We start from the raw sequence: 23,784 nt of genomic DNA, 5'->3' as shown, positions 1-23,784 counted from the left end.
GGAAATACAGCTCATGCTGTGCTGTACTGGGGCATGTTTAGGTGGCTGGTTTACTGATGTGGGTACACCAGCCTGTTGTGTCTAGAAAAGTTGTGTGTTGATGAAGAGACAGGTCTGAAAAACTGCTATAGGGCTGGTACAGGTGCACTGAAAATGGGTTAAAAGCTCTTTGACCTACTTCACACAAACTAAGAAAACACTATTTCTGCTACCAGGTTAACCATTTAAATGTAAATTTTCTTTTTAAAAAGACATGTCTTTAAATAAATGGCTGTAGGTCTTTGTTTCTTGAGCTGTTCCTTTGTCTTTAGGGCTGCTTAATAATAAACGAGGGGTTGCTGGATTGCTGAGTGCTCTTTCACCCCAGAAGAAACTATGTCATCACCACTGAGAGGGTAATACCAGGGCAAGCAGTGGGAGAGCTGCAAATCGAGGCCAAGTTTTGTCACACTTCTCAGTGGATGTTTGGGGCTCTATTTTTATGAAAGAAAAAATATGGTGCCTTGACCAGAACAACAGCCTCTAACAGCTCAGATCAGACGACACCTGACAACAAGTGTGTGGAAGAACAGAGCAAACTTTAAGATTACTATAAGGAGTTTATTCCTGGCAGTCTCAAGTGGTTTGTGGATAAGGGCTTCCCACTCCAAAAGCATATTATCTTTTGAAATTGTCTCAAGAACTTTTCAAAAGTTCTTGAGACAAATGTCCTCTAATAAAGTAAGTCAATGTCAGTAGTTATCACACTTCAGGTGCTCCATATATTTGTTCATGTACCATGCTAGTACTGATCTGGATCTCTGGAGATCTTGCTTCATACAAGTTTTACTATTTTTGGAGGATGAAATAAAAAAAATCACATTGTTTGGTCACAGTTTTTTTTTCTTTCTGTACTAAGGTATGGAGATTTATATTTTGTAGCAAAACTTTGGTGTCTTTCTGAGCTTGCTTTCTTTTTGATTTTGATTTGAATTTTTTGTTTGAAAGAATGAATCCATAGACTGGAATAAGAACAGATGGAAACTATGAAACAGGATCAATTTATTAGGGAAGATTAACTAAATCTGTATTTCTAGTGCCCTTTACCTGTATGGATCTACTCCCTGTTTATTTTAGCAAGTCATGGCAGTCAGCCAGTGAACTTCTCATTGATGGTTTGCCTTCACAATTGTGTTGCCAAGGATAAGTAAAAACTCTAGCGCAGCATTAGCAGCTTTGTGCTTGACAAGTATTTTACTAATCAAACTATTTTTGTCTGATTGGGCTTGATCAGAGGAAGAGATCTCCAGAGGAAGAGTGAAGCAGTGCTGCTTCTGATTTTATAATGGTCTTGTGAAACATTGCTTCCTTGAGGAGAAAGGTGGCCTTCAGACTTCTGGAGATGTGATGAGACTTACTGATTTTTTTTTTGCAGTCACCCTGGCTGTGCAAAGTCCTGTGAAACAGTGATCAGTCTTGATGAGGTGTAGTGAGTGTGTCTACAGCAGGGTGAGTGCACAAGTCTGGCACCAGCATTGCTCAGAGCTGGTCCCTCTCAGCTACCACAGCCTCTAGATGGGACCCAATGCAGACAGAGACACTTCATGAACTGAATGTAACTCTCCATATAAATAAAACTTGCAATTACAACTAGGATTTCTAGTCATTAGAATCTCAAATAATGCTTGGCTTGACTGTTAGAGAGTATGACAATATTAAACTTATTTTTTGGTTATCTGTGGCAACGCAAGGTCAACTGCTGAGTGTGCCTAGAATTTGGTAGGGAAACTGAGGTTCTCCTTGCCTGCCAAATATTTAACATAATGCACAAAATATCCTTAATCTTTTAACTATGCCTTATGCTTTGCTAGACTTTCAGTCCTAAACAAATGAAACAGAAAATGTCTATCAGAAACTTTTGGCTAATAGAACTTGAAGCAAGAACTAGCTGTATTAATCCCAGTGCCTCAGAGTGTCATCAGAGGTCTCTGCTAGCATTTATTTGCACCAGAATTCTTGACTAAGATGTTTTTGCTGAAAAGTTATTAATACATAGTTATAATTATAAAACTGTTCTTATACAGCTCATCTCCATGTTTGTGCACGTAGTTGCTTTGGGAGATAGAGACAAGATAGTAGAGAGTGTGGGGTATGGGAGGATATTTTTTTCAGTAGTTTTGTAAGTTGTCCTATTGCTATTATAGCATATTCACAGGTTCTTTTTATATGAATGTCTATGTTTCCAGAATTTGTCATCTGAAGTTTAATTATTAGGATTCAAACCTGAAATTGAAACCATAGGAATGCAATTCCTTGGGATAGTGTGACCATACCCTTATAGAAATACCTTAGCCACTAATTAGGTCAATGAAAATGTTTGGCTGTATTTTCCTGGCCTGTTCAGTGTAATAATGTTTAGTTTCCCTATAACTAATCACAAACTCCTGATTTTCTAGATGTGATAGGATCCCTGGACCTGGGGTGTGACTTGTGAGCAACCTTGTATCTTAAAACACAGTTTTTCTGTGCTGGTATATTTGGCACAGTGAGTAAACTGTTACTCTGTATCTTAATGCTTTCATGTCTCAAATTTGGAGCATGGATGATTTGAGATCAGCTTGAAGTTTCTGCTAAACTTAAACTTTGTATGTTTTAAATCCTGTGTTTAAACAAAAAAAATAAAGAATTCTGTTTTAGATTCTGAAAGCACAAGGTTGTTGTTTTTTGTCAGCAGAACCAGCTGATGTGTGTGCATCTCAGTAGTTACCCTTTGTCTGAAACGCTGCTGGAAGTGCTTCATTTTGTTAGACTGGGGATAGAAATGGAGCCTTGCAATTCACAGCACACTCTGTGCCAGGAAAAGGTGGTATGGAAATGTTGTCAACTGCCAGTCACCCAACTGCTTCTTTCTTCTTGTTCCCTTGAAGAATTTCCTGTTCAGGACCTTCAGCCCTGCAGTTCTTCACAGGTCAGCTTTCATCCTGCCCTTGAGTGGGGAGGAGAATGGGCTGAAAATCTAGTTCAGTGCTTGTTAAACATGGAGGACAAAGGGGTGGGGTCAAAGAGCAGTAAAGCAGAGTGTGTTCAGGAAGCCCAGTTTCCCATTCTGGAAAGGGAATAGTGCTCTCCAGAGAGGTGTGTGGAATTGGTTTAAGCTGCTGTCCCAAGGAGGGAGGTGCAGAGCTGTTTCCTGTGGCTGAATGTAGCAGATGAGCAGTTCAGTGGTGGTGCAGCTTGGGGATTGGAGACAAGTTTTTCAAGGAAAATCAGACCTGGTTGATTGCTGGATCTTGGAAGGGTTGCCTTTACTGCAAGTCTTGTAACAAAGATTAAATGTGAACACAATCTTCTTAAAAGCAAGCCAGGCTTTGGCTGCGTTCTGGTTATGGCAGTCAGGATTTCTCTTCAGGAAAAGACTCATTACCTGGTGCCTTGACCTCAGGAGATAATAACATGCAATTCAGCTTTACATACTGGATTTCCCCTTTCTTTCCCCTAGTAATTATTTTTCAAAGTAGTGTGGTAGTAGGGTAAGTGTTACTTCACAGGTGGTTTAGTGGATTTCTCCTCTGCTTTCACTTCATTTTCCTAATGTTATGTTGAAGCACTAAGTACTCATAACCCAGGGGCTTCCAGGCACACTGGGGTTGTTCAGCCCTAGACAGAAATCAAATGCATGAATGTGTAGGGTTGGAGCTGGCATGCTTCTCCAGAGCATGCTAGACTGAGCTTTTCACAGCTCCTGGACAGTTGACATGGTCATAAGGAATTGGTATCCTAATCCCTGTGACAACATTGACCTTAATTCTGTTTGGTAATACAATTTGAGACTTGCTAGTGTTCTTCTGTACTGCTAAAATTTAGAGGCAGTAAGAAGAAAATGTTTTGATGGGGACTGGCATTTTCTTAAGAAAACTAATTCTTGAGTCTAACAGTTAATCTATGACTTTTATTTTAGTAGCAAGGGAGACTTGTGTGAAAGCAGCACTAACATAAATTTTTCTCCAGTGCTTTTACCATACTGGCTTTCTCTTCTCCCTCCTCCCTTCCTATTGTCCCAGTGTCTTTCAAGAGGAAGCATGGCATTGTTTTATTTGCCTCTTTATTCATTGACTCCTAAAAGTGCTTAGGAAGCAATATTAAGGAAAACTTGTTTGCTTCTTGTTGTCAAAGACCAGCTTGCCTACTAATATTACTCTTGTATAATTATGCTTAGTCTCTCCTTTTTATCCTGTTTCCCTGAGGACATCTTGATGAGCACTAAATTAGCACTGATATTTTAGGACTCCTTTTAATCCTGTTGCAGAGAAGGTTTATCGGAAACGACATAGGACATGAAGTGAACACTTGGTGTTGGAGAAGCCAGTACTGCCTAGAGATGCAATAGTTTTCTCTTAAAAATATCATATTGATCTATATTTTTAGATCATCTTGATTTCATTCCTCCCTCTGGGGACCTTTATTTTGGTGTTGGGTTTTTTTTCCCCAAAAAAGATAGGGAAGAAAAGAATGGAAACTAAAACATTATAACTTTCTTCTTTAAAGGTCTATTAAATCTTCAAAGGGAAGATGAAAAATGCGGTATAAGACTAAAAAGCCTGGGAATGACCACTAACATTCTGTTACATGAGGAGTATATGGATCCTGTCATAAAAGCAATTAATACACTTCATATTTCCATTGCATCTTGGCTTATTAAAAGATTCCCCAATGCTTTTTAACAAAGTGCAGGATGGCACTCTAAGCAGAACTAGCTGCTTGGTGAATGGGTGTGAAGGATTTATAGGTCTCTTTATTGTTATGCTTTGCTTTCTGTGTTTTCACTTTGTCCAATCAGGCCATCAATATAAATACTGAGGTGACAATAACATTAACAGCAAGATTGGTTTGTATACCAATAAGAATGTGATCTACAGTGATCATAAAGCTGAGTGGGGGGGAAAGAAGTTCTTGAAGCAAGAAATTAAGTAGAAAAAACTGAAATCCGTCATGCTGAAATGGTCTTCTGCCTCATTATTTTTGAATTTAAAGTAAAATGATAAATGCTTCTGTCAGCTGCACCTATTGTGCAATATTTCATCTCCTTCCCCTCACTCTTCTGTTCTGTCTCTTGGTGTTACATCCGTGTGCTTCAGTGACTCTGAAGTTATTGTAGTGGTTTACGTTATTGTGCCATGCTAGACCATCTCTGAGCGACATCAGTAGCAATTACTTATTAAACGAACTCAAACATCATTTTTAGACTTGCATTGTAGTATACTGTCCTGTCTTTTTCTTACCTTTTTTGTTACTGTTACAGAAGATTCAGTACCTTAGTGCTTGTGACAATAGTTCCTGACCTTTGTCTTTTTCTGTGTCAAAATGTGGTTAGATTCCTGCTCTGTATTGGTGTTCAGCCTCCAAGTTACAAACTTAATTAGGCATGATGATACTGAAGTAAACAACTTTTTTCTTGAGGCTCAGTTGCATAGAAGTGTTACTTGAAGTGGTTGACTTAATTTTTTTTGGTTTAAATTCAATAAGTAACTTTCTTACTTTAAAATGAGATGGGAGTGACAATTGTTGCATAAAGAATTTCTAGTTTGTTTGGTGTCCTGGCTGTTCTCTCCCCACTTCTGGAAGTGTTGCAGGAGATTAGCCAGTGCCATAGTCTTTTGCATTGATATTCTGACCAACTGATGGTGATTTATTTTGCTGTGTGGCGAGAAGAACTAGAAGTTCTTAGGTTGCCCAGGGAAGTTGTGCAATCCCTATCCCTGGAAATGTTCAAGGGATGGGACTTGGAGCAACCTGGTCTGGTGGGAGGTGTCCCGGCCCATGGCAGGGACGTTGGAACTGGATGATCTTTAAGGTCCCTTCCAACCCAAACCATTCTAGGATTCTGTGAATTTAATTTTAAAACTTGCTATGCAAGCTGGCCTCATAAGTGAATTGTGACTGTACTAGCCTACAGACAGGAATTCAACTTATGAAATCATTAATGAGGTTAATAACTTCATGCATAATTACTCAGCCAACACCTGCTTCTGCTCTGAAGCTTTAATTTAAACTCCATTTCTTTCTTGGTAGTTGTGAAATGGATAATTCACTTCTGCTTGGCTTTAGCCTTCAGATGACATAGATCAAGACATTATTGCTTGTGCAACAAAAACTTCAATGCATTCTCATCCTGACAGCACGTTGCACTGTAGCAGCTCTGGGAGGTGGTGTGTGTTTTGCACAATGACTGGTTTTTGCTAGTTGTCTGCATTCCTCTAGGGTGTTGTACTAAGAGCTGAGCTGTGCCATGACTACTGCTGATAGTAATTGCAGTAGCTCCATTTTCTTCCCTCTTCCATTTAAATTTCATCGTTAAAATCTGACAAGCAGCAAGAAGTAGGAGTAATTTTTAGCACTTAGCAAGTGGAGAGAAGCGGTGAGGGGCTGCTGGTGGTGTTCTGGTCTGTCTTCAATAGCCCAAAGCTCCCATCACCAACAGAATTGCCGGCTTGGATCTCAGTGTGTGTCCAGCTTTCTTGCACTTGTCCATACCTAATGCTTTCAGGTATTTGGCTACTTAGATACTCCTGACAGACTGTGCACTTTCCTCAGTGATTCAGAGGTGTGTACCTTTAGTCTGCTGTATGCAAGGTGAACAGAATCTCATGGCTTTCTAAATACTCTAGGGCTTTAAAATTCCTTTTATTCTAGGGCTTTCTCAGTGTGATGGTAAAACCATCAGATGATGTGTAGAAGGCAAACCCAGATACAAAAGCAGGGAAAAATGCTGCTATCTCTGTGTGTCTGCTATGAAGTTGCTTGGTAAAGTTCTCAGGCTGGGAATGTGTTGGTTTTTTTTGTGCTGTTTTTTTTTTTAGGAAAATATCAGGGAATCTCAAGCTGAAGGATTAATAAATAGAAATCTGATAGTAGCAAACTGCAAGAACCCAATTTGTAAGTCTAGAGATGGAGTAGCTGAATAGCTAAGTGTGCTGCATGTGGACATTTTGGCATGAAACACTTGGTACAAAGCATACAGATGTTAGCCACTGGGTGCCATCTCATGAGAGTCCTTTTCAGATCTGGGCATATGAAGACCGGTATGCTCATGATTGGAGCCGAACGTGTAGGTAAAAACTATTCCAAAGTCTAAAACTAGCCTTTGCAGGAACATATATATGCAAATTGTCATCAATAAAGATTCCACATGGCTTTTAAAAATAGAAGTAATGCATTGATCTGTGAATGAATCTGTCTGGCCAAGGGAGGGCTGTCTGGTATCACCTGCATGGCCTTCTGAAAGTAATTGATGATGATCCTAACCAGAGGTTGTTTAATAATTGCAATACTAGGAAAGACCTTAATATATATTAAGAAGTGGTTCAAGACTGGTTGATCTTGCCCATCGTTTTCTGCTTTTACTGTTTGGCAAGGTTACTGCTGAAAACCCTGTGCAACATGTGCTTGTGTTCATGCTTCTTGTTCATAAGCTTCTTGTCTGGAAAAGAGAAGAGGTTGTGGTGGGGCTGCTTGGTTTAACTTGTTATCCAGGGCAGTAAAAATGAGAGCCAATGTGAAGAGCTGCACCTTGTTGTGCCCAGGAGGTTAAAATAATGTGTGAGACTGCTGTGGAGTGGCACACCTGGGTGGTGTTGAAGCTGTTACTGCTTGAGAGGAGCTGTAGGGGATGAAACTGATCTGTGGAAATCTAAATTCACTGTTCAGCAGTGGTTAAAAAATCAATTAGAGAATGTGGGGAGTAACTGGATCAAACCAGGAAACACTTTTGCCATGGAGTTGTAATACATTTTATCTGCAGCACTTTATGTAGCTCTGGCTTTTCCCTGCTTTGGGTGGAGAGGAAATATGGCAGGAAGAGACTCAAAGAACAACTGAAATTATCAAAACTCTGTTCAGCATAGAAATAATAATTCAGGTCAGATATAGCAGATGTCTAAATGTGAAGTGGCACAGGGAAAAGAAGTACTGTACTGATCCTTCCCCACCCCATCCCTTCCTATGCAAGAACAAAGGGTCATTACTTGCAATTCACAAGTGACATGTTCAAAACAACAAAAAGAAGCAATTTTTTTAACAGCATAGCTAAACTGTGGTAGTCTGTGCCTCAGGTTATAGTTGGTGCTGAGAGCCTGTGCATGTCCAAGGCACCATTTGATGAATATATGACTTAAAGTCTGAGGATAATGGATCAGGAAATAGCAGAATTTGCTGGCTGCTGGGAAAGTGTTGTGGGGAATCGTCCTTACCTGCTAATTTTGTCCTTGCATTATCTGCTGTTGGACTGTGCTCTGGAGTCTTTTTGGATGTGTCTACCTTGCTGTATCAGAGGGAGTGCAGGAATCTGCAGCTGCCTCATAAGAGACTATTGGGACCTGTAGCACAATTTATCAGGACTGCTTGGAGCTTAGTTAGTCCTTACTGAGAAGCATTCCAGAAGTATAATTTCTTACTTTACTGAAGTGTTAAGTGGCCAAGAAGAGGCAACTGGCAAAATGTCACTGTATCTCTTTTTAAAGCAATAATTGTCCATGGTGACATTCAGCATCTCAAATGAAATAGATTTCAAAGATGAGGTTAAGTTTTTCTGCACAAAACCACAGGGAAATGAGTGCACAGTAGTTGCTGGGTCAAGAATTCCTACAATGATTATTCTCCTCTTTATGATATCCTTGTTTTTCACAACCCTTTCTTATTGAAGGCCAAAGCTGGAAGAAATGAGGATATTAGGTGCTGAAAATGGGTGGAGAAAAGTTGTAGTTTGTGGGGACATGTTCTGTTTCCCTTCTACATTCCATAGGGAGGTATTATCAGCCCATGCCTAATATACACTAGATTTTTTAGGTGGAAGCAGTATTAAGCTTCACAGAAAAAAACCTACCAGCTGAAGGCACTTTGCACACAGTTATTATTCACAACCATTTCTGAGAGGGAAGGATTACTTTAATTATCAGCAGATGTGAAACTCCCTGACAAATGTTTTGTACTTCCAGAAACACATCTTTGTGTCAGGTCTGTGCCCAAAGAAGAGAGAAGAGGGTTTTAAGTATTTCACTCTGTAAATAGCATAAAGAATGTAGGATGCTTATATTTAGTAAAATGGAAAAGGGGAGAAGAAAACATCTGTGTGTGCATGCACAAGTGCATGTAAGTACAAGTTCTTTTGACCTTCAAGAATTGAAGGTCAATGTCTTTCTCCAAAGGAAAGGAGGTCTGAATATACCTTTGAGTTCTTGAAAAACTGAAGCGTGGCTTTATATTGTGCCATTTCAGTTGTGCTCAAATGGAGTTTGAGAACTTGGTGATTTAGGCACAAGATGGTAGGGGAAGGGTGGTATTTATTCTCTGAATTGTTGAACTTCTTTAAAAACTACTCAATCAAACCTAAAGGATTTAAAAGATAAGAAAGTAGCATCAACTTGGGTTCTTTGGAGGAAGGATTTTAATGTTAGAACTGTCTCCCTTAACTTGAGATATCCATCCCCTCTCCAAAATCTCAGTTGTAGACAAATGTTTCCCTTGAACATTGCACAGCACATGAAGTTGGTTGTGCTGTACACTCCCAAGGTAGCCTCAACAGTTTGGCATGTAAAGTGGTGGAAGCTCATGAGCTTTTGTTTCCTGAAATATCTCCCGAGATTGTAACAATGGCTTTTACATGTTCTCTTGGGAAAGTGTTTTAGAACTTGTTACGGTGTTCAGTGATTGGAAAAAGTAATTACTCCACTACTGGAGAACAGAGGTGTGAGAAGTCTCTACAGCAAATCTGGGGCTTAAAATATTTTCAGTTAAACATACTCATCAGGGGGTTTGTTATAAGTCTTAGAAAATATCCACCAGAAAAATGCTGATGACTTTTCAGCTTAGCTATTGCCAGGCAATGTGTTACAATCACTGGTATGTTTAGTGTGGCTGACCTCCCTGGGGCTGGGCTGATGTGCTGGATGGTCTGTGTCCTGTCCTGTGTGTGACTGAGAACAAAAAGCCAAACCACTGAGCATGTTGTGCTGAAATTGGAAAGCCTAGCTGTGTACTCTTGTCATACTTCCTATCATTCCAAGCTTGTGGGGTTCAGGCATCATAAAACAGCTCAGAAAGAGTCCGCTAGAGCGGAAGCTGCTTCACAGCCTGTTTTGTGAAGTGGCTTGTTCTTGCTCATTTGTTTAGGAAAGAGAAGAGCAAAAGTTAAATGAGTGAGCTTATATAGCAGATATTAAAGGACCTCCTTGAAATCATTGCTTCAGCTGACAATATAATCTTTGTCTAGGGAAAGTTGTACTACATGGGAAGCAGGACAACTTCAGCAGGGCTGATGGAGAATAGACACCACTGCAATACTGAATATTCTACAGTCTTAGTTTTCCCAGCCTGTGGCTTGCCAACTGCTACTAATCTTACGTTACTTCTAAGCAGCATGCACATAAAGTATAAGGATGGCCTATGCAGAAGATGTAGGAGCTGCTCATTTCTACTGGGAAAGCTCTTTAGGAGCCACAAATAAGGAAGGCTAAGAACTGCTCACAGAATCTTAGGGGTTGGAAGAGACCTGGAAAGATCATCCAGTCCAACCCCCCTTCCAGAGCAGGATCACTCAGAGCACATCACACAGGATCCAGATGGGTTTTGAATGTCTCCAGAGAAGGAGACTCCACAACCTCTCTGGGCAGCCTGTCCCAGGGCTCTGTCACTCTCACAGGCAAGAAGTTGTTTCTGATGTTTAGGTGGAACCAACTGCTCACCTGTGTCATCTGAAGAACAATAAGCATAAGTGAGCAAGTCCTTGCAGCTCTAGCTGGAGCAGTTTAAGAAGTTGCTGCCTTACAGATTATTACTGCCCTTCAGCTAAGTTGCCTTAAACAGTTGTGTGAGAACCAGTTGTTGTCTTTGCTGGTAAATCAGTCCCAGCAGTTGGTGTAGCTGGCCCTGATGACTCTGTGCTCTGGTGCTTGAGGAACACTCCCACAGCTCAGGTTGTTTCCCTTCTCATCTCAGGGGCTCTTGGTACATCTTGGGCATTGCTTACAACATGGATCAGCTCTCAGGACTGTGTACTTTTCTCTGGGTCTTTCTCCAAACTGAAGGCTGACTTGTATTCTCATCTCCTGTATTATAGCAGTCACCTGTTCTGAAAGGCTAAATACATTTGATGTTACCCAATAGACAAGGGGGAGTTTTCAAATCTTGTTTTAAATCCATCCCTGTTTGAGTTAATTGGCTAGGGAAGGAACATGTTACCTATTAACTTCAGCTCACAAATGAAGCAACTGTTTTAAAACAGATGTCTAAGTTAGACTTATGAAAGCTTCTCTTAATGATAATTAATAAAGGTACTGAAAGACTGCTGCTGAAAATATAAGCCACGTTTGAGCTTCTTCAGACTTAATGAGTGCTAAAACAAAAAAATTCCAGTTCTATCTGGAATGTAATGGAGAAGCTACCCACAGTTCATTAAGTGGGCAGAAGGCAGGCTAACAGCTATTTGTTTTCTCCTTTGCTGATTCAGCCCTGGCTAGCAACTCTGAAAACAAATGTCACAATTTTCTTTAGGAATTTGGGTGATTTCAAGCTCATGTTGCAAATACCTAACTCATGACTTCTCAAATAGCCTCAATTTGTAGCTTGGCTTGTTCTCCCAGGGTTTGCTGGTGCTGTGCTTGGTTGCCACTCTGCTGTGTCTGTGCTGGAGTGCTTGTGCAGCAGCTTGAGCTGTCTGGGTGAGGGAGCCAGAAATGAATGTGGTCATGAAGTCTGCTGTAGACACGCAAGAAATACGTGTATGCAGTGCTAGGGTTCACCATAAACAAGCTGCAGGGTAAACCGTGACTTGGGTTTGACTGACCTCTGCTATGCTTCATTTAATAACAATAATTAACTCGGCATGCTGAGCAGTCAGTCAGCAAGCACAACTCAAGTGTGGCTGTTGTGATTTGTCTCACATCTTTTCGAGTAAGGGATAGGACCACTTTTTTTTTTTTAAAAAAAACTTTTGTTATTTTAACTTCACAAATAGCAGGAGCATCTACAGAGTGTCTGCATCAATGCCCCCACCCCACAGTGCTGGGCGAATTCTCAGCCTCTCACTGAAGATGTGGAGGTGTTTTGGAGTAAATAGACCAAGTACACAAACAAGGCAAGAATGAAATACTGGTATGTCAAAAGTGGTTTGTGGCAGTTCAGCCTGACAGCCTTCTCAGGGGGGCTGGTTTCTAGGCAGAGGAAATGTTGTAGACATGGGCTTTCTGTGTCTTGTATCATGCTATGTAGGAAATACTAGGTAAACAAAGTTGGGAATTGGTAATTGATTTAAAACAGCCCTGTTGAATTTGTCTTTGAAGTAGATGGCATTGGGCTGGAGAGGGAGTTTGGATACAATTCTCCATGGCCTGGTGTCTGAGACAGCATGGGGGCCTTCATTGTTTTGTGGGAAAAGTGTCTGAGCACTGAAGAAGCAAAACTGATAGAAATATTTGAAATCTTGGAGCCACTGGATACCTGTAAAAGGAGTAGGATGCACCTGAGTTGAATCTTTCTTCTAGTATAGATTAGTGTTACACCTTTTAGGACAAAGAATGAGAATTTCTGCAAGTTCATTGCTTTGGCAGTTTCAAAGAAATAAGACTTGCATGTAAAAAAAACAGCCAACAGTTCAACACGCTGATGATGGCAAGAAGAAAAAGAGAAATGTAGTTTCAAGTGCACAGGGAGATGCTTTTCCAAAGCACCCTAAAGAGTGCCAGTGTCCTTGATAATTTCTGACCTGCAGAGGTTCCTTCTGGCTTTTAAAAGGGTACTGCAATGATCCTACTCACCTTTCTTGAAGACATCTGTGATGTCTCCCCCCTTTTAGTCACCTGAAACCTCCCAAGGAGAGTAACCTGACAATGACTGTCCAGCTCCTTTAGCACTGCTGGATATATCACATCAGATGCTTTGGGCATTTCAGCTTCCTTAGTCAGTACTAAGCTTGATTAAATTTGGGTATTTTAACTTGAAATGTCAGCTTTATAGTGTTAGGAAATAACATGCTTTCCTGAAAAGTTAATTTGCATGCTTACTGGGTTTCTGTTTGTGAAATACTGACTGTGTTCCTGTAAAGTGCCCTTGTCTTTCTGTGAAGTTGCAGAATGTACATAGAATGACTCAGCTGTACCTAGCAAGGCTTGTTACTGCACAGCTGAAAGCAGAGGTGAAATGTAGGATGAGTGCAGTGCTATTGCAGGAATCTCATGGTGAGCAGAAGTGTGTCGGGGTATATTTGGTTTGCAGTAAGGTGGGTACTCAGCAAACAAACTTGTGCCTGTCAGTCTTCCTGTTACGCTTGTTAGAGATGTTTGTTGCAAGTCACTTCATAGTGTTAAGTGTTTGATGATAGTTTTATGAAGTTACTAAGCAACATTTTAAAGACAAACACAAAATATAAAGGCATGCTTCATCCCTGTAACCAGATCTCTTTCCATGCTTATCAGTCCAGTAGGACTCAGTTTAAACAAAAGAAGAAGAAAAAATATTCAGAGCTTGATCTCGCAGAAGAGCAGATTGTCAGACCAAAAATGTGCTTTCTAATGCTTTGTGGCATTTATGACCCAATGTGAATGCTCTGGCAGCAGCAAAATCTGTGGTGATGGGAAGGTGTCTCTCCTTCAGGCAGTGCCCCATTTTCACAGAACTTGTCAGGATTTCAATTTTTAAATGTCCTTGAATAGATTGATATTTGAGCCTGTTCACCTACAGCAGAGGGCAAATATACACAGATCTTCCAAGCCTGACATCCACAACAAACAAGGCTATCGACCAGGGAACCAAGCTTTTCTTGGTTTATAGGCTATGGCACCTGAGTATTAAATACTGTTTAAAAATAAACAAGAATCCTCCATTCCCCCTACACCACTGACTCTTTTTGGAAAGATAATTTCTCCCATTTAAGAAGTTGCCCTCCACTTCAACAAAAGCATCAACTGTTTTGGTTATGCCAGCTACAGAAATGAGTGGCATTTTGTAACTGCTGAATAGGTGTTTCATTCTTTGGAGAAATAAAAGGAAAGGCTATGTCAAAATGAATGATCTGCAAGAGTCTTGCACTTGTTTTTTAGGAAGGACAACCCTTGATAAGAACTGTTTTCCTCTCAAATTTCCTCCTGGTTGATGTGTAGCGGACCATAGCTTTTTCTTCAGCTTGATTCAAGAAAGCAGATTAATACATCCATTTTCACTGCTTTTCTAGAATTAACCTTTTTACCTTGGCACACTTATGTCATGTTCTTGCCTAAATAAAGGCTGGATGCAAGAGGGAAGATGCTTCTAGCATCTTCTAGCAAGGGTGGTGGGACTGTGAAACAGTGTTGGTATGACTGTTCCTGTGTTTGACAATAACTGTAGTTGCTGTCAAAGCAATCAGAGTTACATTAAATCTGAAAGCAGGTAACACCTCTGGAATTGTTTTCATAGATTTAAGTATCTGTGTTAAGCTCAAAAAAATGGTTTTCTAGTCGGGCAGCTCACTGTGTGGGATAGCTCCAAATGACCATTCATTCTTTCCAAGTCAGGTTGTGAGAGATAACAACAGATCTGGGCACTTGAAATACTTGAAATGTCTCTATAGTAAAGGGGAATTGGAGCAGTAGCAGTTGTAGAGGGTGTAAGCTCTGTTCTGTGGTAAAACTTCTGTGCTTGCAATGTTACTGCCTTTGAGTTTCAGTAGGAAACTCGAAGACAGATTCTTCCCCTTTCTGTTTGGTTATCTTATATCAATTTATGAATGACTATAGTGTGACCCAAGCAGAACTAAGTCATGCTTTTGAGAAAAGCTGCTTTGTTAAAATACAGTGATTCTTTTGTAGACAGACTGGGTAGCTTTGGGCTACAACTTTTCAGAACATCCGGTCTGAACCAATTACCCAACAAATGTGTTTAATGTACATCTGGATCCTTCCCCAGAGTTAACAGGGGTTTTGTTAGGTCTAGTATGTTGGTTGGAGGCAGGAGGGGGAGGTGGGCTGACCAGAGCGTGGGTAACTGGTGCAAGAGGTACAAGAGCTCCTTGATGCATTTTATAAGTGACTTTTGCCACTTCCATCAGTTACTTGAACCAGCATCGTGTGCATCTGCACAATCAGCTGTTGGCTCAACAGGAGGAGTACTAAAAGCAAGTGTCAGGTTGTATTGCTTTGGTGCTTCCAAATCCTCCCATTCAAAAGAACATACTCATCTACAGAAAGCTTATTTCAGAAGCAGAAAATCAAATTTTGTTTTTATTTGTAGACTGTACGATTTTGGAATTTTGTTTGTCAAATTAGGAACCTTCTCTGTGCAACTTGAGTGTTGAGGTCTTCAGTGTAGTTTGGAGGCCTTGGGATGTATTGAAATCCAAGCTGTTTATCTCTGAAGTGATACATTCCAATGGGACTTTTGTATTAGTTTAAAACTAAAGGGTTGGTCTTATGTCATAGCTTGACATAAGAGCTTGGTCCTCTTATTTCATGCTCTCCTACCACATACTTGTCCTCGTGTTTATATTCATCTGACTGAGTTAAGTTAATTTACTGAGTATCTTGGATTACTGGGCTGAGTTGCTTTAAGCCAAGATTGGACAAGGATCAGAGTCTTGCTCAGAAGACAAACTGTGCTGGTACAGCAGAAATGTGATACAACTTTCCTTAGAGACAGGAAGTTGTTAGTTTGGCTCAGCCTTATAAATGAAACTGTTTCCTGTTATATGGGAGTAACTTGAAAGATACTTACGCTAAGTAATTTAATTGTTTTCCACAGTAAATCATCTAATTTTGTGCTCAAAGTGTAACGTGCCTGCTGTGACTTTGTCCAGAGTATCGGCCATTCCAGACCATTTCTCACCCTTTGTATGGAGTAAAAGAAGCAACTAATAGCACATTTGCTAATGCTATTCATAAGAGTAATTTATCTCTATTTTCAGTTTAATTTGCTCTGAAGGTTGGAGATGGGAATTGTCTGCAGTTTGTTCTGCTTTTTACTGCAGTGATTTTCCTATCAATGCCAAGGAATTTGTTCAGTTGGTCTAGTCTTCATGTATTTCTACAAATCTATCTCATGTAAAAGTGATGTTACCTCATGAAGGCTTTGCTAGAGAGAGGTGTTCTGTTCTTAAGTATCACAAGACTTATGTGGAAATCTTAATGTTTTCAAGATACTTTTTGTTTTGGTTGAGGACCACCTCAGAACTCTGTGGCTTTAATTAAAAAATTGCTACTAAAACTTGCTAAGGATAGCAGATTATTTTTAAGACTTTTATGACAGAGAATCTGTTTAAAACTCTGTTCTGTTGTCTGCTGCCCTTGAGGCTGAAGCTGGGTCACAGTGAATCACACAGTTTTTGGAAATTATTATAGAGATGTGTGTGCAAAGATGAGAAGTTTAGTGCTTCATTCCTGCCCCAGATAACAAATCTGGCAAACGTGCCAGCTCCCTCAAATCTGTCTGATAGGTATGTAGTTCCTGCTCTAAGGAGCCTTTAGGAACAGGAGCAGCTGCTTTTAAATTAAGACTGCAGATAAATGGTGTTATTTTTGAGAAAAGAAAATAAAAACAAACCAAAACTCTTCCATGTTAGTAATCTTGTCAGTATCTTTTTCAGAATGAGTCCAGAGAGACTCTTCTTTCTTGGGTGGGAAGGGACCTTAAGGATCATATGGTTTCAACCCCTGCCATGGGCCGGGACACCTCCCAGCAGCCGAGGTTGCTCCAAGCCCCATCCAGCCTGTCCTTGAACACTTCCAGGGATGGGGCAGCCACAGCTTCCCTAGGCAACCTGGGCCAGTGTCTCACCACCCTCATACTGAAGAATTTCTTCCTAATATCCAATCTAAAACTCCCCTCTTTTAGCTTAAAAACATTCCCCCTTGTCCTCTAACTCCCTGCCCTTGTCCCAAGTCCTTCCTCAGCTTTTCTGGAGCCCCTTCAGGCACTGGAAGCTGCTCTAAGGTCTCCCTGAAGCCTTCTCCATGCTGAACACCCCAACTCTCCCAGCCTGTCTCCAGAGCAGAGCTGCTCCAGCCCTTGGATGGTCTTTGTGGCCTCCTCTGGACTTGCTCCAGGAGTTCCATGTCCTTCTTGTGTTTGGTGCTCCAGAACTGAACAGCTGCATCCTGAGCCTTCAAGCTGTAATTTTGTGTTGTTGTTACTTGATTGCTAGATGCTGCAGCTGCTCATTAGCATAAGTGAGTGATCAGAAGACAAAACTTGAAGCTTGCTGTGGTTTTACTTACACTTTTTTAGTTTTTGAGGTTCAGAGTCCAGGTAGAGACAGACACATGGGTTTGGAGTAACATACCTGACTGTCTCATAACTTCTTTGCAAGGTCTGTGTTAGTTCAAGATCCTGCACATAGAAAATAAAGCTCTGTTGCACTTGTTGCAGCTTCTCAGAGTGACAAAATGCATACAACTGTCTGAACTTGCAGACTTTCTCTAGGACTAATTGGGTAAGAAAATTAATTTCTACAGTGTGTCTGGGATGCTGTGCAACACTAGCAATGCATGGTAGATTGACAGGTAAAATGTCATGATACACCACATTGAACAAATGTACTTCAAATAAACCACTTTCAGTTTCAAGGCCAATGCTACCTGTGTCTGTAAGTTGTTAAGAAGTGATAAACTGAAGAGCTCTAGTGTAGAAGAGACTATTTTTTAACCAAGTGGCCCAGCTACAGTGACAAAATTGCAGCCAAGTTACTATTGGGAAGCGAGAAGGGGGGAAATCAAGTTGTCACTTTAGAAGATGTCTTTAATATTAAAGCTAGAAAACACTAACATTCCATTCTACTCATGATACCAACTTGGCGTTCATTCAGCAGGTTCTTTTAAAAGAACAAATGATTTGTACTGTCCTATGTCCAGGGTCAGAAACGTGTACTTTTTTCTAGTTTATGTTGACAACTGGTCATATGGTACATCCAGATGCTGGGATGTGTCTCCTGCTGGTGCCAAGAAGCTATTTCTGATAGGCCTTGTAAGACCTGCTGTTGTACATCAAATCCAGAAGAACATAAACATTTTTAGAGTCTCTTAAAGTTTCTGTTGTCATACTCCCACTGCTGTTGCCTGCTCCCAGCTTTTATTTCCTGCAGTCACAGGATTCCCCCCTTTTTTTATGGTGTGTCTGCTCAGCAGTTGCTGCACATCCTGCAGCTGTAGTAAATGATGTGGTATTATCCCTGCAGTCTTGTCTTTTTGAGTTGTATTTTCTTTCCCATTCTTAAGAATCTACTATTTTTCTGCTCTCCTCCAATCATTCTACCTGTTGTTACCATGTAGACAGGATTTCCAGGGTCAACACCTACTTAGAAGGCACAGACAGTGACAGGGGTGCTCCTGGGGAGGTACAACCTGGTACAGTTTGCACGGTGGGTAAGAAGATCACTGGTATTTCTTGCCACTTTTGAACAAGCTACTACAAGCAGTTTTGAAGTACAACTGCTTGTGTTTTTTTAACGTGTTTTCAATAAGGAGGCACCTCATATTTTTTGTCATACTTGATGTTACAATGGAGTCTAAAAATGTGTGCAGTCCACATGCCTCTGGTTTAGGCAATAGGCAGTAGCATCTGCCTGCTTTGAAAGACTTCATGTCAACCATATGATTCTGTGTCCTTCAAACTTTCTGTTCATAAACTAATTAAAATAATACTCTACTGAGACAAAGTCTTTTTTAGCTGGTTTGCTTTATTAGATGCATTGTCTTAATGAACACAGCCTTTTGATCTAAGGTGGATTGGGGCTGCTGTGTAGAAAAAGGCTCTCTGGTCTCCCTTCTGCCAGCTCACTTGTACAATGAGAGCACTGGTTAACACAAATCAGACCAAAAAACAGTTTGTCTGGCAGCTTTTCTGCTCCCTACTGAGCTGTGCCACACTGGTGACATGAGTGCTGGCATGGTTGGAGGGATGGCACAGGACACGACTGTCCCTCCAGCAGCCTGTCAGTTTTGGGTACCTGAGGCCAGGCTCCCTGCACCCAGGCCCTGCCTCTGCCCCCACAGCCTGTTCTGCCTCTTTGGGCTGAAACTTGTATTTCTGGGTGACCAGCCTGCTCAGGGAGCTGGTGTGGCTGAGCACAAACTGGTTTTGTCTGGGCAGTTCATCTGCCAGTGTAATGGGGGGGGAACGCAGCTCATTGCTGGATTTTTCATATAGCTACTACCTAGCTAAGGTTGAAATGTGCTTTAATACTAATTGTTACTCAACAGTGCTATGAACTCAGCTCATTACATAGGTAGGGTGACTGGCTTCATATAGTGTGCAAAACATCACTGGTTATTTACAACAGTAGTTTTCTGGAATAATCTAGAAACAATTGAAATGTTATTGTTCCGCTTACCCGAAATGGTCATAAATGTACTGAGCTTCTGTGTGTATAAATATATATACACACATAGATCTGTTTCAAACCTGTTGAGGGTTTGGGGAAACTGCCTTGTAGCAACTGAAGCTGCCTGTTCATCCTGCTAGTGCTGATCTGTGTCTTAGAAGGAGCAAAGATCATCCTATACCAAGTGCTCCCTGCCTATGCTCCTTCAGGCTCGTGTTCAAGGAGAAGGGCTGGATGCAGGGACTCTGATGTGTAGCTCTGAGCTCTACACTTGAAGAAAATAAAGCTTGGGTGTTGTTTTTTTTGTTTGTTTGTTTGTTTGGGTTTTTTTAATTATAAAGTAATCCATTACAAATTACCAATCAGAAGAGGAAACCTGTTTGAAGTTCTGAGCTTGCAGGAGGCAATTGTGACAAACAGCTCAAGTGTAAAAGCAACATCTTTGTGATGCAGATTTATGAAAAAGGTGTTGAGCTTGATGAAAACCCTGACTCAAACAGAGGGTGGAGAACACCTTTAACTGAAATGTTTCACTTTTTTGCAGGTATATTTGAATGTTTTGATGATATAACTTTGAATGTAGGGTGCGTGATGTTGAAATATATTCTGTAAAGATCCTGTAATTATGGAATTCCTCTTGCAGGGTATATCTGACCTTCAGGCATTCTTTTCAAAGGTCATGAGTGCAGCAGTGGGTGTCACAAAAGTGCTGAGCCACACCATATTGCAGTATTTCCCTGGATGTCCTTTTGACAAGTCTTTAATGAATAAGATAAATTATGGAAGCACTTTAGGCTTGCATGTTCATTTAAAAGAAGCTGGAGAGTAAAGCACTTGTTTGCTGGAGATGTTGGTGCTATATCCAAGTGTCTGGTCATGAGTTTTGTGTACTTGAAATAATTTCTTTTTTCTTCCTTAGTACTGAAGATTTTAAATAATTTGATTAATCCAGGAAAGGGTGCATACCAAATAAAAGCTATTGGGTTAACTTCGTCTGAAAATATGGTTTAAAAAGATGACTGGATTATTATTAAACTGAATTTAAAGAATTGGCTTTATTTCATGAAATGGCAAAACTTTCAGAAATGTCTAAGCTATGGTTTGAGGGAAAGTGTGTGCATGTAAACTGGAATGTTTAAGGGCTATTATTCAAATGGCTTGACTGTGTCCTTATAATTGCTAAGCTGAAAAGCTAAATTGTTAAAATATTCATTTAAAATAAACTGTCTTGCAAATTAGAGGGCAGTAGAAACAAAAAAACCCCTATAACCATGTTTGTTCTTCTTTTGCAGACCGTGAGGACCAATCAATTCTCTGCACGTAAGTGAAGACTTTTCCTTTGGGCATTCTTGGAAATCTGTATTGAGACCAAGGTCTTTGATACAGCTCTAGCAGTCAAACTTGGTCTTTAATCTTGATAGGCAGTGACTAATGGTTGAAGATGTAGCATGAAGTGATATTTAATGTGGGGATATATTCTTTTAATAATGTAATTCACCTTATTGAAAGTTTTACAGGCACGTGCCATTTGATAAATGTTGCTTAAAAATATCAGTTGAGGTCTGAATCAGGGGGAAAAGGGCTTTAAAATGTGTACATATCTGAAATGCTGGGCTGTAACTACACGGTGTGTAGTGCCCAAGGGGGACATGAATCAGAAGTTGATCTAGAAACCCTGCTGCACAGCAGCTTAGTTTTGGATCTGCTTCAAACGGGAGAGCTCTGAACAAGTTGACGCTAAGGTTTCCTCTTGCTTTCTCTCTGTGCACCTGAATTTGCCCCACCCAGGAGTAAACTTCTAGCTTCAGCTGAAATTTCTCAGGGATCTGGAAATGCAATGGTGAGGTAGTCAGAAGAGTAGGAATGTGCTTTCAGGCTTGTGATACTGCTGAGCTGATCTGTCTTTGGGCTGCCTGAAGCAGGAGGTGTGAAGAAGCAGTAGGGGAGCCATCCCTGTTGGGAGCAGCCTGGGGGGTAGGATGGTTCCTCTGTGTTGTGAAATCACACCTTGGCTCCATTTTGAAATTGCCTGCAGTTGGCAGTCTAGGGGATAACTTAACATATTCAATTATCTGAGGGAGAGAGGTCAGACACAGTAGCCTGCATTCCTCTGCCATGGCTATGTGACCAGTTGACCATCCTGTGTGCCAGTGCATACCAGCTGCGTTGAGGCCATAGTTTGTGAGGATGCCTGCTTCCCAGAATAGCTTGATGGTCAGATTGATTGCTGGAGAGAGACCTGGGTTCAGTTTCCTTCTTGACATAAAGAGATTCAAGTCTTCTGCTTCCTACAAAAGTGCTTTAACTGTCAAGCTCTGTAACAAGATTGAAGGTGGGGTCCTTTCAAGCCATACTTTTTTGAACTATGGAGATTATGAATACAGGATTCCTGGGGCCTAAGGACACAGAAGCAAAGACAGTCTATAGTTAGGATAAAAGTCAATCCACTTAACACAGGCTTGCCTAGCTCTGCGGTCCCTGCTCTTAGCAGGACTTCAGTTTTCATGTGATGACTACTTCATGTGCAATGTACTAAACAGCCCTCAAAGCAGGGATGGGATCCCAGAGTGAAAATAAATGCTTTGTTCTTGTGTGTTTGTGGATACTTTGACAGTATGTGCTTGCCTCAGGTGAATTCTTTTGAAGTAGCTTCATGTTTTGTGCCTATGCATGAACCCCACACTGCTTTACATGGTCAGCCAAGACCACAAATGTTGGAATGGCAGTGCTACAGGATTTAGTGAATATCTGATCTGTTCATTTGCAAATTGAAAAGCATTTAAGCTCTCTTGCCTTCAATTTTGTTATTATTTCACCTGCAGGATTACTGTAAGCTTTGATCCTTCTGTACTGAATAGACAATTCAACCAGGGTTGAATTTTACATCTGGTCCAACACACTTCAGCATGAAATATCTAGATCTTCTGATAGGTTCCACATCTTGGCTAGGCAGCTGATCAACTCTTTACATCCATTTGTAGAGAACATTTTCTTCCAGATGGTAAGGGGTGGGAATGGACACACATCCCTATAGTGAGACCTCAGGAGAATGTGACCATGCCCAGTACTGAAGTCTGGAGCTGCTGAGGACTGCTCTGAGTGCCATCCTAATATTAAGACCCTCAGAATTCTCCTCAGGGCCATCTCTTCAATTAGACATATAAAATGTTTGACAAATTACTATTCCATGTGCAGTTGCAGAAGCTGATGCTAAGAAGTAGTGAAAAATACATTCTTGAAGGAGTCAACACTGTGTTGGAATCAGATCACAAATCTAACTATTGAAACTATTAGTGCCATGGCATGGGACAAGTTTTACTACCTTTAATTCAGTGTCTTGGCTGTACCATTGCTAAAGGCTATACTTAGCAGAAGTGTGGCAGAGTCTTAATAAAGCTGAGTTTCTGAACAACAGATTCCAAGCTCTGTTGACTGTCTTACTGCTTTAACTTGTGTTTCTTACTGAACTACCTACACAGCAGCATAAAGAAAAACAAGGTTAAAAAGGTCAACGTCACTGAATATGGTTTACAAGGAAATAGGAATTACCTGAGTAGTGTGGACAGATCTATGGTCTCAGAATTATGAGGGATAAGGCATCTCCAAACTGGTTGTACAAGACCAAAGAACATCCAGTCTAGGTCTTGCCTTTTGAGAATACGAAGGCATATGATGTGATAGATGCTAGAACCCAAGGTGTTTCTGTCATCTTGAAGTTGAACACCAAAGTTCCACCATAGCATTAGCAAGATATCCTGAACGGAGTAACCAACAGCACTATTGAGATGCTGACTCTAAAAAAAAAAAAAGGGATACCAGGGATTACCAGACTGCTGTTCAGGTTACTGAACACTTCACTCTTAAATAGGTTTGCCTTGGACTGCTTTTCAGCTCTTTGTCCAACTGGGGGAGAGGTGCCATCAAAACCATTTGCATTGCACTGCATGGATCTTTTTTATAACAAATAGACTATAAAGACAGCTGCCTGCTGCAGGAGTGTCCCTAACATGGTTTCCCCCGTGGGCTTCATGGGACAGCTGTATTCTTTTGTCAAATCTGCATCATAAACTCAGTGCTTGACATCTGGTTGGCTGGGCTGTTAAATCCCCTTCATGAATGGGACAAAGCCATGGCAGACTCCCTGGTGTAGCAGACCAAAAGGAGGTCTGTTATTTTGATCAAAGGTGGGCTAGTGTCCAGGACTTCTATTGCTGATTCTGTGGTGAAAAGGCAAACTGCGTGTTTCCCTTCCATGCCACTGGTTTTACAGGTCTTAGGCTGAGGCAGGAATAAGTAGGGTGGAAGGAGTGTGTCTTAACCACACCGGAGGTGTCTGCGGAAACCCCTTTGGCAGTTCATAAAAGGCTTGAGACATCTTCTCATCCCAAACTTGTCATCTCAGGACCTGGATCACCTGATTGACCCTGATTAATAGAGCTGAAAGTACTTGAAATACTTTTTCTCCAGCA

General features: G+C 40.8%; 1 protein-coding gene across 3 annotated transcripts in view; it reads left to right on the top strand.

Moving 5' to 3' along the window:
• The window catches only part of MYH10 (myosin, heavy chain 10, non-muscle), a 101,367-nt gene that overhangs the window by 14,140 nt on the left and 63,443 nt on the right, over positions 1-23,784 (top strand). For all 3 annotated transcript variants that reach the window (XM_010008237.1, XM_010008236.1, XM_010008235.1), the window contains exon 3: positions 20,608-20,635. In XM_010008237.1, the coding sequence (XP_010006539.1) occupies positions 20,608-20,635 (28 nt within the window). The remainder of the gene's footprint in view (positions 1-20,607; positions 20,636-23,784) is intronic.

Source organism: Chaetura pelagica, unplaced genomic scaffold, assembly GCF_000747805.2.
Source record: "Chaetura pelagica isolate M959 unplaced genomic scaffold, ChaPel_1.0 scaffold471, whole genome shotgun sequence".
Classification (NCBI taxonomy): Eukaryota; Metazoa; Chordata; class Aves; order Apodiformes; family Apodidae; genus Chaetura; species Chaetura pelagica.
Note: the sequence above shows the minus strand (reverse complement) of the source record. Positions and strands in the feature narration are given on the sequence as shown.